Genomic DNA, 16,716 nt, shown 5'->3' with positions numbered 1-16,716 from the left:
CTTCTGCACACCGGTGGTTGGACATGTCTCCCACTAAGAGAGGCTTGAGGGCCATGCATATGGTTTTCCCCAGCAAATGCGATGATCCCAGGTCCCTCCAAAATGCCAGAGTTGTGTCTGAGCTGACAGGCGCAGAGAAGAACGTGCTGTTCTGTAATTCTGCATTCCACAAAAAGTTAGGGGCTTATCACTTGCTTCTTTTTTCTGTATCAGCTGAGTGGCTGCTCAGTTTTCCAGACCAGCTATTCCTCTGGAGCCCAGGTGTCAGCTGGGAGGCTATAAGCAGGGTTGTGATCCAAATCTCATGGTGCCAATAACGACAGCTACCAGAATCACATGATTTCCATGTAGCAGGAGAAACAACCACACCAGTGAATGTAAGACAGTTCTGGGTGTCAGAGGTCACCATGGACTCCTGCTGTGAACCTCTCACAGATTCCTTCATAAGACTTAAGACCTTGAATAGATTATCACCTTTCTGAGTTTCTGCTTTCTAAGCTGTCTTCCTCTTTCTTTTCATACTTCTCATCAAAATTGGGAATAACTACACACATCTTCCCAGCTCACCTTTCAAGACTGAGATAAAGCCAGGAAAGTTTTGTCCAAGTTATGAGTTGGGGGCTTTGTATCACACAGCGAGAGACAGGATGAAAGTGCTCCCCTGGTTACATTAGAAGGAATAATGGAATACCATGTTTTGATCCTAGGAGCTTGTTGAAAAATGGCCTTTTAAAGACGAAAGCAAGTATAGTTAGTGGAAAGGAGAGAAGAATAAAGAGTTATTGGGATGTGAAGAAAATAAAAGGCTTAGGAACAACTGAGGGAAAGATGTATTGAAGTGAACAGTGAATAAAATATTAGGGAAATAAAAGAAGTGGAGGTGACCATTAGTAACAGTTAAGGTAGAAAAAGATAACTCATTGAGAACTGAGAAGAAAGATGAAAAAAGATAAAAGGGAATATTACTGCCAGAACAAAGAGAGCAGGAACTGTGGACAGAATAAACATTCCCTGTAACTTGCTAAAAGCTGAACGCAGTTTGGTTGAATTTGAGTCTGGGGTATCAGCAGGTATACTAGGTCTGTCGGGCAAGGAGACGACACTTTCAGACAACTTTATAAATTAGTGAAATTGTAGACATCAACTGACTGATCAGGCTGTGTTTATACCTTCTACAAGATAGAAATTCGCAATGATTGGAAACCAAAGCTCTTAAATATTGTGAGGAAAAGGAAAAATGCAAATGACAAAAGTCCAGATGAATGTTACACCCTGGTTTCTTTTAACATCTGTTATTACCTAGAACCTCTGATTATATACCACTAAAGTATCCCTAGCATTTCCTGGATCTTAGCAGTCAACTTCATGTATCTAAATATCTTAACACTTTCCTGTTTTGTTTGATCCCTTTTTGTTTCCTTCCAGATGCTAACCTCATATCAGAATGGGAGCACTCATCACTCATTGGTTTCTTAGTTAATCACGTTTTTCAGAGACAGAGGGGACTTGTGTTGAACTATAAAGAAATGCATGAAGGAAACTGAGAATGAAAGAGGAAAGAGGGAGGAAGAAAGAGGGTGAAAGGGAAGGGAGTGAGAAAGACTTAAAATGTTAGTTAAGAAAAATATTTTGGGCTTTTTATTTTTCCTTCCAAGTGGAATATTGTAATACACTGCTACTACTTCTGGAAATTCAGATTTTCCAAACAATATTCAGGAGGCATTCTCCAATCTGTAAAAACTTTGTTCTTCATTTAGGCACAATTAACCTTCTTCACGGGGTCTACACTCATAATGACCTACGTCCATTGCTTTGAGATGAACTCAAATGCTCTGAACTAGATCTGCTCTGTGTACTTTTCTCACCCTAGTAATATACATGGACCCTACAGTTTCACTGAGAGGGGTAGTCAGATTTTACTGATCCAACAATTCACATACAAACTCATATATAAAATTTTAGCTATCCTCAATTCCCATGTCCCTGACTTCTCATGAATGTGTTATCATTGATAATCAACCCAGTTCCATTTACCATTTACTAGCTTACACAGAACCAACAACCATTACCCACTTAATTACTTAGGGGATTGAAAGAACACCCACATACACACACACCAAACTGTGATATTGGAATGTACAGTATGGTCTAGTTTAAATAAAAAAGATCCCCCAAAGTATGATTGTTTCCAGTGTCTCAGCAGTGAATTGAAGCTGTTTGGTGTAGTGAAGATTACAGAAGCAATCACATTTATGGGCCTGCTTTGCATACCAACGCTATGGCTTTTCATACTCAGGGTGGCTTCATATTTCCACACATGTTAATATATCAATAGCTTTGGGATAATCACTGGGAAAAAGAAAAGAAAAGAGAGTGTGTGTGTATGTGTGTATGTGTGTGTGAGAGAGAGACAGAGAGAGAAAGAGAAAGAAAGAGAGGAAGAGTAGATAAGACAGATGACAAGAGAGCCAGAAAAATGGTTCTGGTAAACCAAGTTCTGTTTGAAATATATTGATTCTGATTAATAGCAGAATCAAAAGACAAATGAGGGCTCCTGATGGCCTGACCCAGGAGTCACACTCAGGGATCAAATTAACATGAAATCACATATTGGAATTCACTTATTGTGCCAGTCCTGCACCGTGTCATTACAGACTCTAATTATTGAAATGATTTCACTGGCGTAATCGCATCAAGATGTGCCTGGGCTTCACCTTGGATAACTCCCTTGATGTTCAACTTTGCATCTTCATTATTGTGTTCCTTTCAACTCTTTAAATGTGGTCCAGCCTTACAGGACAATCCAGTCCAGCAGGCTTTTTTTTTTTTTTAACTTTTTAAAACATGCCAGCCACATCATTCAGGAATGAAGGAATGTAGCTGGCCTGAAAGGCAAACCTGAGACTACAGGGGCAAATGTACAATTATCTTCCCTGAGGAACCTCAGAGCATCTAAACAAATTACACCATTGTCTTCACATCCTTCATTCCCAAATGCTAAAGAATCGTGCTCAAGAGCCTTCAATTTAACACTGTCTAACATCAGTGTTAAATTCCACTGTGCTAACACTATATTTGTTATGCATTTAGCAATGTATCCCATACCCTCATAAAGATTTAACAATATATTATCAGCATTAAAAAACAGGAAGATATTATAACCACAGATCTGAGGATATTTTAAAGCAATTAACTGGAATTTTGGGGGTTTGAGTTTAATCCACAGAATAGCCAGTAGAAGTTTTGAATCTTTCCGAAAACCATCTTACAGTCTTAAGAATGAGTTTTGAATTCCTATGCCTAAAAATTCCCAGAAGCCAACATCCTGCTCTCACCTTTATTTCGATCTAATGCCATGGATGACAAACTACAGGTAGAATAACAGACCACAGGAAGGCAATGGTTTTGCTGTCAGGGATCTGCCCTGGCGAAATGGATTTTATTTCCTTTGCACAGAATAGTACTGACATTGGAAGGTGGTAGTCCCCTCTTCTGGGAGTGGTTGGGAAATACTCATCAATGATAAAATACGAAAAAGAGACACACATCACCCTGTCACCTCTAAGCTGTCAAGGCTCTACTGCAAGACCTTCCCCTCTGGATCAAGTAGAATAAGAATAACGAGCAGAAAACCATTTAAGGAACACCACATCCTGAGGCACATTAACAGAAATTGGTGAATTTAAATACGACATTAGGCCAAAAAAATCAAGTGGCATTGCTTACAGTTTAGAATCGCCTGGTCCTCGATGAATTCAACTGGCTGATCGATATGGAACAACTTCTGCTGAAATCCAGCAGTGCAGTCCAAATCTTCTGCAGATGTTAGCAGCAGCACCTGAGAAAACCGAAACCATCAATATTTTAACAGCAGCTCATGTGTTTGCCCTACTAACTTGTACCAAATCTGTGACTTTTAGAAATGAGCTGAGGATTTAATTTAATTTCCCAAATGAAGAGGTAAGTTGATACTTCTCCAGTGGTTGCCAACAACTTTGTTTTGGCAGTGAGATTTGGAAAACGTGCAAATGGGAACAGCTGCGGCAGTTTCCATTCAGTTGCAGTTAAAGAAATAACTTCGTCAAATTTTTACACCTGCTAAGAATCTCACTGCAGTTTCCATGTGTGAAATTTCATTACAGAATCTGTCAATTTCATAGGAAGCCTGAGCTAAAACCAACTTTGCTTTCATAGATGCGAAGGACCATTGTCATCTATGACGAGGAGGAAAACAAAACTATTTCATTGGAAGTTACTTCTAAAAGGAATCTAGGGCCCACTAGAACTTCACAGTCCAATATGGTGGCCATGTTGGCTACAGTCCAATATGGTGTAACCACACGTGGCTACAGAGCCCTTAAAACGTAGCTGGGCTGAAATAGTCAGTACAAAATACACGTTGGATATTGAAGACTGATTTCCAAAAACAAAATAAGTAATAACTTGTATATGGATTACACATTGAAAGGATACTGTTTTACAGATTGTACTAAATGTTATTAAAATTAATTTCACCACTTTCTTTTTATGTAAATTTGCCTACTGGAAAATTTAAAATTTATAATTGCTTCCAAAGGCTCAGCTTTGCCTTTGCAAATCCTTGAGACAATTTGTCCAGGTGCCAAATATTTAGAATATCCTGGCCAAGATAAAGGCATAGGTAGACACACTCTGCCTCCTTGCACAGCCAAAAGAAGGATGACAACAACAAATTTAAAAACAAAAAATAACCAGAACTGCCAGAAAATCGAACTGTATGGAAGTCTGACAACCAAGGAGTTAAAAAAGAAACATTCATCCAGACCATTAAGAGGGGTGGAGACGGGCAACAGAGGCGGCAAGGAGGCAGCTGGAGGACGGGGTGGGCAAGGCAGCAGCTGACAGACTGGGTGGTCCCACATCCATATGCGGATAAACCCAGAGGAACAGCGGGGGAGTGAGAAAGACTGTGCAACCCAGAGTTCCAGCGTGGGGAAATAAAGCCTCCAACTGAAAAAACCTGTGGAGGCTGCGGCAATGGGAGAAACTCCCAGCCTTACAGGAGAGTTTGTTTGAGAGACTCACAAGGTCCTAGAACATACACAAACCCACCCACCTGGGAATCAGCACCAGAAGGGCCCAATTGCTTGTGAGTAGCAGAGGAAGTGACTAAAAGCTGGCTGAGAGCTGAGCAAGTGGCAATGTTCCCTCTTGGACCCCTCCCCCACATACAGCCTCACAACGCAGCAGCTACCTGGGTTGCCCCATCCAGGCAAATACCTAAGGCTCCACCCCTTACTACGTAACAGGTGTGCCACTAAGAAATATGGCCCAAATGAAAGTGCAGATCAAAGCTCCAGAAAAAATACAACTAAACAAGTAAGAGATAGCCAACCTATCAGATGCAGAGTTCAAAACACTGGTAATCAGGATGCTCACAGAAATGGTTGAGTATGGTCACAAAATAGAGGAAAAGGTGAAGGCTATGAAAAGTAAAATAAAGGAAAATGTACAGGTAACCAACAGTGAAGGGAAGGAAACTGGAACTCAAATCAATGGTTTGGAGCAGAAGGAAGAAATAAACATTCAACCAGAACACAATGAAGAAACATGAATTCAAAAAAATGAGGAGAGGCTTAGGAACCTCCAGGACAACTTTAAACATTCCAACATTCAAAAAATAGGGGTGCCAGAAGAAGAAGAGGAAGAACAAGAAATAGAAAACTTATTTGAAAAAATAATGAAGAACTTCCCTAATCTGGCTAAGGAAATAGACTTCCAGGAAGCTCAGAGAGTCCTAAAGAAGTTGAACCCAAGGAAGCACACACCAAGGCACATCAAAATTACATTACCCCAGATTAAAGATGAGGAGAGAATGTTAAAAGCATCAAGAGAAAAGGAGACAGTTACCTACAAAGGAGTTCCCATAAGACTATCAGCTGATTTCTCAAAAGAAACCTTGCAGGCAAGAAGGGGCCGGAAAGAAGTATTCCAAGTCATGAACAGCAAGGACCTATGTCTAAGATTACTCTCTCCAGCAAAGCTTTCACTTAGAATGGAAGGGCAGATAAAGTGCTTTCCAGATAAGGTAAAGTTAAAGGAGTTCATCATTACCAAGCCCTTATTATATGCTGTTAAAGGGACTTATCTAAGAAAAAGAAGATCAAAAATATCAACAGTAAAATGACAACAAACTCACAACTATCAACAACCTAACCTAAAAAAAAAAACAAAAACAAAAACAAACTAACCAAACAACTAGAACAGGAACAGATTCACAGAAATAGAGATCACAGGGAGGGTTATCAGTGGAGACGGGGAGGGGTGAGAATGGGGGAAAAGGTACATGGAATAAGAAGCATAAATGGTAGGTACAAAATAGGGGGAGGTTAAGAATAGTATGGGAAATGTAGAAGCCAAAGAACTTACATGTACGACCCATGGACATGAACTAAGGTGGGGGAATGCTGGTGGGAAGGGGTGTTGAGGGCAGAGGAGAATAAAGAGAGAAAAATGGGACAACTGTAATAGTATAATCAATAAAATATAAAAAATAAATAAATAAAATTTAGGATATGTGTTTTGGAACATAACCCCTGCACACCCCTGGACAAAGGGTAATTTATTGTAGTAAGATAAGAAATGGCCGTAGGTTTAGTATGCAAATATCTAAGTCCCATGAAGGTAGGGATTACTTCTCTTTCTTCACCTTTTATACCAAGTAACTACCACATATACTGGCACAGAGAAGATGCTCCTTATACGCAAATTATGACTCTTAACATTTTTCATCCCTTTCTATATGGCCAGCACTGTGCTAAATTTGTTAGATGCATCATCTCCTTTAATCTCCACAATAGCCCTGTGATGTATCTAGTATAAAACACATTTTTCAGAGAAGGGGCCTGACATCCCATTGAGGCTGACATGTTTGCCCAAGATCTACATTTAGGATGGTGGGCCAGAATTTGAATCCAGGTTTAAGAGCCCATGGTCAGAGCACCTCTCATACCCCTCAGGCCTTCCATGTGGACAGGACTTCACCTTATCTTGCCTGAGATATTTCTCTGTAACCTGGGGAGACTGCTTTACCTGACAATGGCACCAGCAGACAGTGTTTGGAAATTCACAACCCCTGGAGTAGCCCATGACCATAACTGATGAGAGTTGGTGCACAAATACCCCAGCTCCCTCACCTCTCAGGTGGAATATCTAGGAGGTAAATGCTCTGTCTCCTAGTTTCCACTTGGACTTGAGCTCCAGTTCCCACAGTATATCTGACTTGATAACTCACTGTCCATTAGCTACCTTTTCTTCCTTGGCTCATTTCCTCATCCCCTGGTTTTTCTTTTTTTTTCTTTTTGTATTTTTTTTTCTGATCCCACCCTCCAAATAAAACTGCTTGCACTCAAATCCTTGACTGGGTGTTTGTTTCTTGGGAAACTAAACTTTGATACCAGAACACAAATTCTTAACCACTGTATACAGGCTGTTGATGGAAACTGATTATCATCCCCGCCAGCAAACTCAAAGGAGTACACAAAAGGTTGGAAGCTGTGGAACCATGGAACCAAGGCTTCTCTCTAAATACCAGCCCTCTGAAATGCACTGAACCTCAAGGAACAAGAGCAAGAATCAATTTCTGGAGGTTCACGGTGTGGTCAGCTGAGAAACATCAGAGAAATCGAAATGGGAGAGTCATCACCCTGATCGACATCATCTTTTCTAAAATCAAAGTGGGAAGGATGCTATAGTCAGTGTCTGAGAAGTTCTGTTTGTAAAACTGCCTCTTGCTTACAGAGCAGGCTCTGGCTAGATCACTTCTGAAGCAATCATAATGCTGACATCCCATCTGGCACACACAGAATGCAGATTCAGGACTCAGAATAATTTGCTGGCAATTTTGCAAGCAGAAAATCTATAACTGGCCAACATTAATTCAGTTAAACAGCAAATGGTCAAAGGTTGCCTCCGGGCACCCTGTGTCTACAATTACATGTTAACCTTCTAATCAGCTAATTCTGCCCTCACATTCCAGACCAGTAAACCAGTCATTCCATAGGACTACAGGAGATGATGTTTCTCCAGGGATCCTGAGTGTGAGGATCCAGAACCCACTGAGTGTGTGGGTGAGTGGAGTCCCCCTTGTTGTGTCTCTGCAGCTCACTCTCTGCCCTGATTCCTTGGCATGCTCTATTCAGGATTCCTCTGCACTCATAAAGGGAAAATAAACTTTTCCAACTGCTGACCTTTAGGGCAGGTGGGAGTGGTGGGAGGAGTCTCAGAGGCTCCAGCTTCATTTTGCAAATTCTTGGGTCACTCCATGCTTTTATATTATTAATAATATAAAATAAAATAATATGAAGGCATGCAGTAGTCTCCCAGGCAAGGTGTGACTTGGCGAGGTAAGAACTAGTCAGATAATGTATTCGCTCACTACTCCCTGTATTCATTCATTCACTTGGGCCCCAATACTTAAACTCCTGGGATTCAGTGAGCACTTAGCCAGGCGTTGTCCTGGAGCTTATAGAGAAGCACTAGTCACTTTACTTTGTTCACATCTTGCCTCTGACCTTTACTAACTAGAAGATTTGTCATTTTTTATGGCCACTCTTTGTCTCAGTTTTCAAATCTAAAAAAATACGGACAGTAAGATGTGCGTTGGGAGGGGCTGGTAGATTCAATGGGAGGATGCCGATAAAGCAATTAGAACAGTGCTGCACGGAATATAAGCAATCAGTAAGTGTTAACTGTCAATGAGAACTGGAAAAGGTGAGAGGCATTAACAAATCATAATTTAATTTATTGATTAAAATTAAATTTTAACTTGAAAGGAAATTATAGGTCTCTTTAGGAGCATGTAAAAGTTGGCAGTTCAGGAAAAGTAAACCCTCAGAAAGGATATTTCTGCTTCCATCTCAAAGATGGGTCAGAATTAGCTGAGTAAATGGAGAGGAATATGAACCTGTCTTTTTAACCAATACTCTCTGCTTTTACATGAGTTCCTCTGTGTCTCCATGGGTTTCATGGAACACAGCTCTGAATTGACAAAACTGCATTTCAAAAAGAATCCAGACTAATGTGGGGTTCCCAAAAGTTGAACATCTGACTACTTAGTAGTGGCAGAATGTTCTAGCTATAGCTATTGACCCTTGACTTTTTTTAGTAGATTTCAAATAGCATCTGTGCATGAATTTGTCATGCATGTCCGCTCTTCAAGTTCAATGGCAGTGAGTTTGGTGGTGGGGTATGAAGAAGCATCCTTCACTTGAAAATGAGCACTGGGACATTACTCCAAAACTAGACAAGCACCTCCTCCAGCATCATCAGATGTTACTCTTATAAACATAATAATACCTGGACATACTTTTCCCCAAACCCTCTTTAACATTTCCAGAATATATGCTGTGAGCAACATTCCAAATTTGTCTTTAATGCCATGCAATAGTGATCATTCTATGTGGTTCTTTTGTTCATTTATGCCTTTGCTTGCACCTCATAAACAACAGGCAACTAATACATCTGTGAAATCTCAGCAAAGATCAAATTTTCTAATTGCAAAAGGATTTCTATTGCTTGAAAATTACATCAGTCTGCTTATGAAAACAGGCTCATGTTCAGACACACAGCAAGCACAGGACAGAGCCTCGCTGGTTCTGTATGAATCCCAGTTTACCAGCTGTGACCTAGGCAAGTAACCCTGAACCTCAGTTTCTTCAGGTGGAAAATGGGGAAAATAATAATATCTTGTAGGTTACTATGAGGATTAAGTGATTTAATTATTGTAAAGAGCCTTATGTAGAACCAGGCATATAGTAATTGTCCAGTCAATGTTTGCTCTTATTACTAGTAGTAGGAGTAGCAGTATTTTATATTATGTTTAAACCAATATACATAATTCACTGATATTCCCCAGTATAGACATTCGTAAATATCATTAAAATATTACTTTTGTTGCTACTGTAAAACTGTTCAGTGGTAGGCTGTGCTCAGAAATATTCAAAGGAAAGGGAACAGCGGGAACCTGAATCAGGTAGAAGATCAGGAGGGAATTTGCATCTCAGGTTCAGCTGTACAATAAGAACATCAGTGCCTGTTGTGAGCTGAGTTGTGCTGCTTTGGGAGGACTCCACGCATCCTTCAAGATGGCATCTCAGAGCTCTGTCCACTGTGTAAGAGCCACTGCCTTAAACCTATACATGAAAAGAAATCCTTACATCACGCTCTTTATGCCTGCTTTTCTTGTTAGCTCCCATTTCTTTTCTCCATTTCGAGCTTTCTCTTTTAAATGAAAAGGTTTTTGTTTATCCTGACATGTACTGATTCAAGAACATAGCCAACTCTGGAGTTTGCTTCCAGGAAAATGCCTTTTGTTTTGTCCCAGACTACAGGTTTCCAACTGGCAGCATATAGGATGGATGTGGCCAGCAGAGGCGGTTGGTTGAGCCAGGGCAGTCTGCCATAAAAGTTAAATTATCATGTTATGTAGCGTACACCTCTCTGAGCTGTCATTGTCCGCGCTGCTCCCCATGTTCATGCTCCCACTCACTGACCCAGTTACACAATTGTCTGGCCCTCTAGGCATTTGAGTTTGCAACCCTGTTTTAGACTTTGGAAATAAACTCTTCAAGCAAAGAACTTTTCTTGTTATGAGTCTCTAGTTACTTGTCACAGAGTTTCCATAGCTGTGTACTGTGTTTCAATAATTTTGGCCACATGACTAAGCGCTGGTCAACAGGAAGAGGGTGAAAGGATTTTCATAACTTCTAGGCCTGACCCTTGAAATGCCCTCCCTTTTCCATCTGTGCAAATGGGAAGGAAGGACTTTCAAGATGACAGAGTCACCCAATAGAAAGAACCCAGAAGTCAGTCACTGCTTAGAGAGCAAGTACCTGAGAGAACTGCCCCACAGGGAAATTCCATGCCCCGTGTGCAGTCCCTGAGACCGGGGGTGGTTTGATGCAGCAGCTTGCCTAGCTGATTGTACACTCAAGAGGAAGAGATAGAGGCAGAGGGTCCCCTGTACCACAGCATCACAGACACACCCCAGAGCAGGGGAAATATCTGAACTGAAGAAAAGCTTCACACAACTACACTGAAGCAGCCATAAATAAAAAGAAACTTCTGATCACAAATAATTATCTCAGCAGGCTGTGGACTCCCTCAGAGCTCATCCTCTCTGAAGCCAGCTCCAAAATGGTATTTTCTAAATGAACTCTCTAGTGTCTCCAGGCCCCTTGTTGTTTTTCTTTCACTGACTCACTCACTCTTTGCTATTAGTGTGGATGGACAGTTACTTTATCCTCACCGCAAAACACCTCTGCTTTACTCTTGTCAAAGTCGGTCTACTGGAAATCAGTTTGGAGGGACTTAGATTGGCAGGGAAGAAAGGTTACTATCTCTGACTTGCAGGATATAAAAATGTTACAGCCACATGTATTTTGATTGATTCTTTATTCTGCCAGAGACTAAAAACTGAGTCCTAGGAGGGTTTATAAATGTGCACTGCCCACAGGGAAAGTGTGGAGAAGAGAGGTGCACGTGTACACGATGCATACTCAGGTGTTGTGTACATACAAGCACACACTCAGCAGCACATGGAGGCTCTCACTGTGTCAGCTCATGTCATCCAACTTCTTGGTTGTTAATGTAACAGATGCTGAGAAATAATGCTGTGATTCTTGGGAAAATACAGGCGGACAATACTTCCAGTTTGGTGAGTCCTAATATAGCCTTCACATACAATTTGAGATCAACATCTAGACCTTATTTGTAATTGAATGGCACTCAGTATCTTTTCCTCAGATTATTAAAAGGTAAACTGCATATAATGGTATCCCAAAGATATCCTAGTCCCAGAAACTGTGAATATGTTAGATTACATGGAATGGGGGAATTAAGGTTGAAAACCAGCTGACCTGATTATCCTGAATTATTTATATGTAATTACAGGGATCCTTGAAAATGCAAAAAAGATGTGAAGAGTTAGGGAAGGAGATGTTACAGTGAAAGCCATGTCTCAGTGACCTGGTGTGAGAGAGACTCAACCTGCCATTGCTGGCCTTGAAGATGTAGGAAAGAGCCGCCAGCCAAGGAAAACAAGAGAAGTCCAGAAGTTGGGGGCAGGGAAGAGATTTTCCCTACCACCTCCAGAAGGATTACAGCCCTGCTAACACCTTGCTTTTACACCATTGAGACTCATTTTGGACTCCTGACCTTCAAACCTGTATGATAATCCATGTGTTTTGTTCTAAATTGCTGAGTGTGGCAATTTGTTACAGATGCCACAGGAAACTCATACAGTCTACCACAATGTTGGCTCCACTGTAGACACTCAGGAAATATTGATTCCTTTACGTGGTTTTTCAGATGATAACTATAATTTGGGGTGAGAAACAGAGGTGGAAAAGAGGAAGGAGGGGCAGAGGGCAATTAAGGGAGGGAGAAAAAGTGGGAAGAGAAGGACAGGGCCATGACCTTGGAACCACTTACACGAGGCCATCAGGAGGTCATGATATAGAAATATCAGAATCCAAGTGCTCCACTCCTGAGCATAAACAGGCACAGTCCCTTCTCGTTTGTCTTAGGAATTGTTCCTTTCAAGTGATGGGGCATTTTCATCTGCTGTTATGGCAGAGCAGTTAAGTTCGTTTTCTCATTAATTCCCTTAGACAAAATTTAAAATTTTTATTACCTGCCAGGGACTGGGCTAGATGCTTGAGATGAAAAAATGAACAAAGCCCTGGGTAAACTTGCCCAGGTAATCTAGAAGGAAATCTAGACACATAGGCAAGTAACACAATATAACAATATAATAGTTTATATACATTGGAAATTAGGAAGTAGTTCAAAGCAAAAATTCTTAAGCTAGACTACCTGAATTCAGATCCCAATTTGACCACTCCGCTGCTGTGTGATGCTAAGCAAGTTTCTAAACTTCTCTGTGCCCTGGGAAAGTTACTAAACTTCTCTGTCCAATACAGGCAATATTTTAATGTAACCTCCTTGGCTGTAAGGTTCAATGAGTTAACATAAATCAAAAGGTTTAGGATAGGAACTGGCTCATAATAAGTAGTACATGCTGCCAAATATCACTTACATTAATGTAGATGGATACATGTAATGTTGTGGAAATACAGAAGAAGGAACAACACACTCTTTGGATGAGAATAGGAAATGGGACCGTGTCACAGATAAGGCCATGTTGTAAAGGTGATTGACATTTTTGAGGTGGCAGAGTTCCACACAGGGCTTTGGTAAGTGCAAACACCACGGCATGCCAGTTGAAGAAACAGGGAGCGATCTGGCAGGGATAACAAGCTGTGCGTTGTTTTCAAGATTATTTGAAAATGTTTTGTCACTTCAAAATAGGATTAAATTGACCAGGCATGTCCTCCTCAAGTCTGGCTTAAAGAAGCCAAAAATAATCCACTCAATGAAACCACAATTTTTGTCTAAATGGAATGAACTCTTTACTATTAATTTTTCAGGAGTAATAAAGTAGACACAACTGGTAAATTTTAAAAGGAAAATGGAGTTTTGTAAAAATTTTAATTAATTCAATTAGGAAGATTTGGTTGGCTAGCCCTTAATAGAAACCAGAAACCCTACATGCCCTAGAGTTGGTGATATTTATGTGTATTTATAAAATTTTAGTGATTGGATTAATGGTGCCAAACGTCAGATAAAACCTGCTTCCCTTAAGTCAGGCAAAGCAGTCCCTTTTATAGGAGATATTCTTGGGTGAGCTTTAGCAGTCTCAGGAAGTTCAACAAAGCAAATATTAAATACCTACTGTGTGTCAGGCACTGGAAGACTTGTCTACACATAAAACCCTAAATCTATGAAGGCAATGGGTAAGAGACTTACTAGACAAGTAAGTCTGAGGTTTCAGGACTCAGCTCAATAGAAACTGGTGCCTGAGTCTGTCACCTGGGCCAGACTCCCATCTCAGCCACCGGTGCAGTGAACAGTTCCCTCAGGTCTCAGACTTGCCTCGCAGAGTGTCCCCAGTCTTTTTTACTTTCTGCCCTGATGGTGTTTCTATACTTCAGGGACCTGGGAAACGTGAGGGCAAGCAGAGCTGGGGCGTGCAGAGGAGTTAATGCTCCAGGTACAGCCCTCAAAGCCGGGAAATGGCAGCTGGTTAAATGCCCCACCTGCCTTCTTCTAGATGGACTCCTCTGAGAGACAGTCCATGTGCCACTTGGATATATACATATTTATAGTTAAATCTAAATTTATATATATGAAATATATATCTGTAATACTACTCAGCCATGAGAAGGAAAGAAACCCTACCATTTGCAAAAACATGGATGGACCTTGAGGGTATTACACTAAGTAAAATAAGCCAGATAAAGACAAATACTTACATGTGGAATATATATATATATTTATATATAAATATATATTTAAACACATATATATTTATATATAAATATATGTGTATATTTAATATATATATTAAGAAGTCAAACTCGTAGATACATACAGTAGAAAAGTGGTTGCCAATGGTGGGGGAAATAGGGAGAGGTTGGTAAAGGGTAGACAGGTCAGCTATGATGAATAAGGTCTGAGGCTCTGATGTGAAGCATGGGGACTGTGGTTGATAACACTGACTTGGATGGTTGGGGTTTGCTGGAAGCTGTAACTCATACATTTTCACCAAAAAAAATAAAGGACAGGATCAATATGTGAGGTAATGCATATGTTAATTAACTCAATAACTAAATAAGGGGGATCCTTTCACAATGTACATGTGTGTTTGTCACCATTATGTACACTTTTAACATCTTACGATTTTGTTTGTTAATTATATCTCAACAGAGCTGAAATAAAAACAAACCAACAAACCCCCAAGTGTCCAAGAGGGTTTTGTTCCATAATCACCTACGTTCCTAGCAATGCTTACCTGTGAAATCAGGAAAATCTAAACGAAGACCCCACAGACAGTCAGTAGTTACAGATACGGTCCTGATGTTGTGTCAATTTAACAACTAGACCACGACGTTTTCTTGCTTAGAAGTAATTATCAGATCCTGCCTGGCCTTGCTGTGAAGTGGAACATTTTATTCCAACTGTGCAACTCTCAACACTTTCTTCTCTGCCAGACATTAGACAAGATGTCAGATTTGTCATCACACTGGAAGGTTTTTATTAATTATCTTTCAGAGGCAAAGTCCTTTTGTAATTTATTTTTTCACACCAGGAAAATTTTTATATTGAACTAAATGTCTATCTTGTTAAATTATTGTTTCTGCTAGAGGTTCTTTCTTTGAGAGTTCCAGAAGAAAAGAAATAGCCCAGCAAAAATTGATGTTGAAGTCAAGGAATTGACTATGTTAAGCAGAAAACCACATATCCTCCCCCGGGGCAGCATGTAATAATTTGCATCTTTTCTCTAAATCCTAACTGCCTGATGTACAGTTAAGATAGAACCTTGTCCAAATGCTGGTTTACCTGAATCAGATGGAATTGCAATGGCTGCTCTTTACATGCCAATCAATCTTATTCTGAAAGATTCATTCATTGATGTAAGCAATATTTATGAAGTACCTACTATGTGTCAGTGCCAAGATATACAAAAATTAATAGGACAAGAGCCCTTTAGGAACACAGAACACAATTGGAAAGACGTATGTAAATACGTTCTACTGTATACACACAATTAAAAGTGTAAGAACAAAGTAACCCAGTAGAAATCATAAAACAAAGAACACAATTAACTCAATTTTGGGGGGTGGGAGGAAGGTCAGTAGAGAAGCCATTGGCCTAGACACATCAGTTTAGATGATTTTGCTTATTTACTCTTATATTTTAAACAAAAGAAGATGTGCGTGGGGAAGGACTATGAAAAATGGTAATCCTTGAACTCACTGGGCAGTGCTGCTACTCAGAAGTACTGAAGTGTCTCAAGACAGAAATACCCTGATGAAAAAAATTCCTGAAGTCTTTGATAACGACTTCTTTTTAAAAAGTATGAATTCTGGAGAAGATAGGAACTAGAAAATAATTTCACATGCAATATTTCTGTTTTATATTTCTAGAGTAGCAAGATAGTAACATAATGTCTAAGTGGAGCATAAGGCAGTGTCAGGTTCCAAGGAAAAATGGAGCACAGCCTTCCAGCAGAGAGGAATACTCAGAGGAACCTGAGCAAATGTTTAACAACTGGCTCTCTAAGAAATCAAAGCCTTGATTTGTAATGTTTCACAGTCTCCACAGTCTAAATACTCTCCTCATGGTCAACTTTGAGCTACCAGCACAAGCCACTGGATACAGAGCTGCATATAGTTGGCTCCCGTGAGCTAAGCTGCTCCGGCATAGCAGTAGGTATGCCAGTTCTTAATTCTGGTTGTTTGGGCCAAGAACTTCCCTAGATTTCTGCAGGGCCTTTATGAATATGGATGACTATGATACCAAGTAGAGCTTCTTGCCTTCGCGGGGTGACCTGTTGTAATCAAGGATGGGGTTCCACTACATATGAGTTAAAACAGCCTGGAAAACCCTGACTAATGGGGCAAAATGACCCACCATCATTTGGTTTTATAGTAAAATAAAATGCAGTGAATCCCTGATTTGTGACTGTGTGTTATGTAAATGTTGTTTTTGATGTTTCATCCAGAGGCTTAGTTCTAATGATCAGAGATAATCCTGCCTTCTGACATAATTAGGGAGCTGCCACTTTGCTAAGCTGGAGGATAATCAACTTGACCTTGAAAGTTTGTCTATAGT

The 16,716-nt window shown here is 40.2% G+C and overlaps 1 protein-coding gene across 1 annotated transcript in view; it reads right to left on the bottom strand.

Moving 5' to 3' along the window:
* The window catches only part of CDH13 (cadherin 13), a 1,057,449-nt gene that overhangs the window by 825,860 nt on the left and 214,873 nt on the right, over positions 1-16,716 (bottom strand). The window contains exon 2 of the mRNA XM_024556040.4: positions 3,727-3,838. Within this exon, the coding sequence (XP_024411808.1) occupies positions 3,727-3,838 (112 nt within the window). The remainder of the gene's footprint in view (positions 1-3,726; positions 3,839-16,716) is intronic.

The sequence above is a fragment of the Desmodus rotundus genome, chromosome 12 (genome assembly GCF_022682495.2).
Source record: "Desmodus rotundus isolate HL8 chromosome 12, HLdesRot8A.1, whole genome shotgun sequence".
In the NCBI taxonomy this organism is placed as follows: Eukaryota; Metazoa; Chordata; class Mammalia; order Chiroptera; family Phyllostomidae; genus Desmodus; species Desmodus rotundus.
Note: the sequence above shows the minus strand (reverse complement) of the source record. Positions and strands in the feature narration are given on the sequence as shown.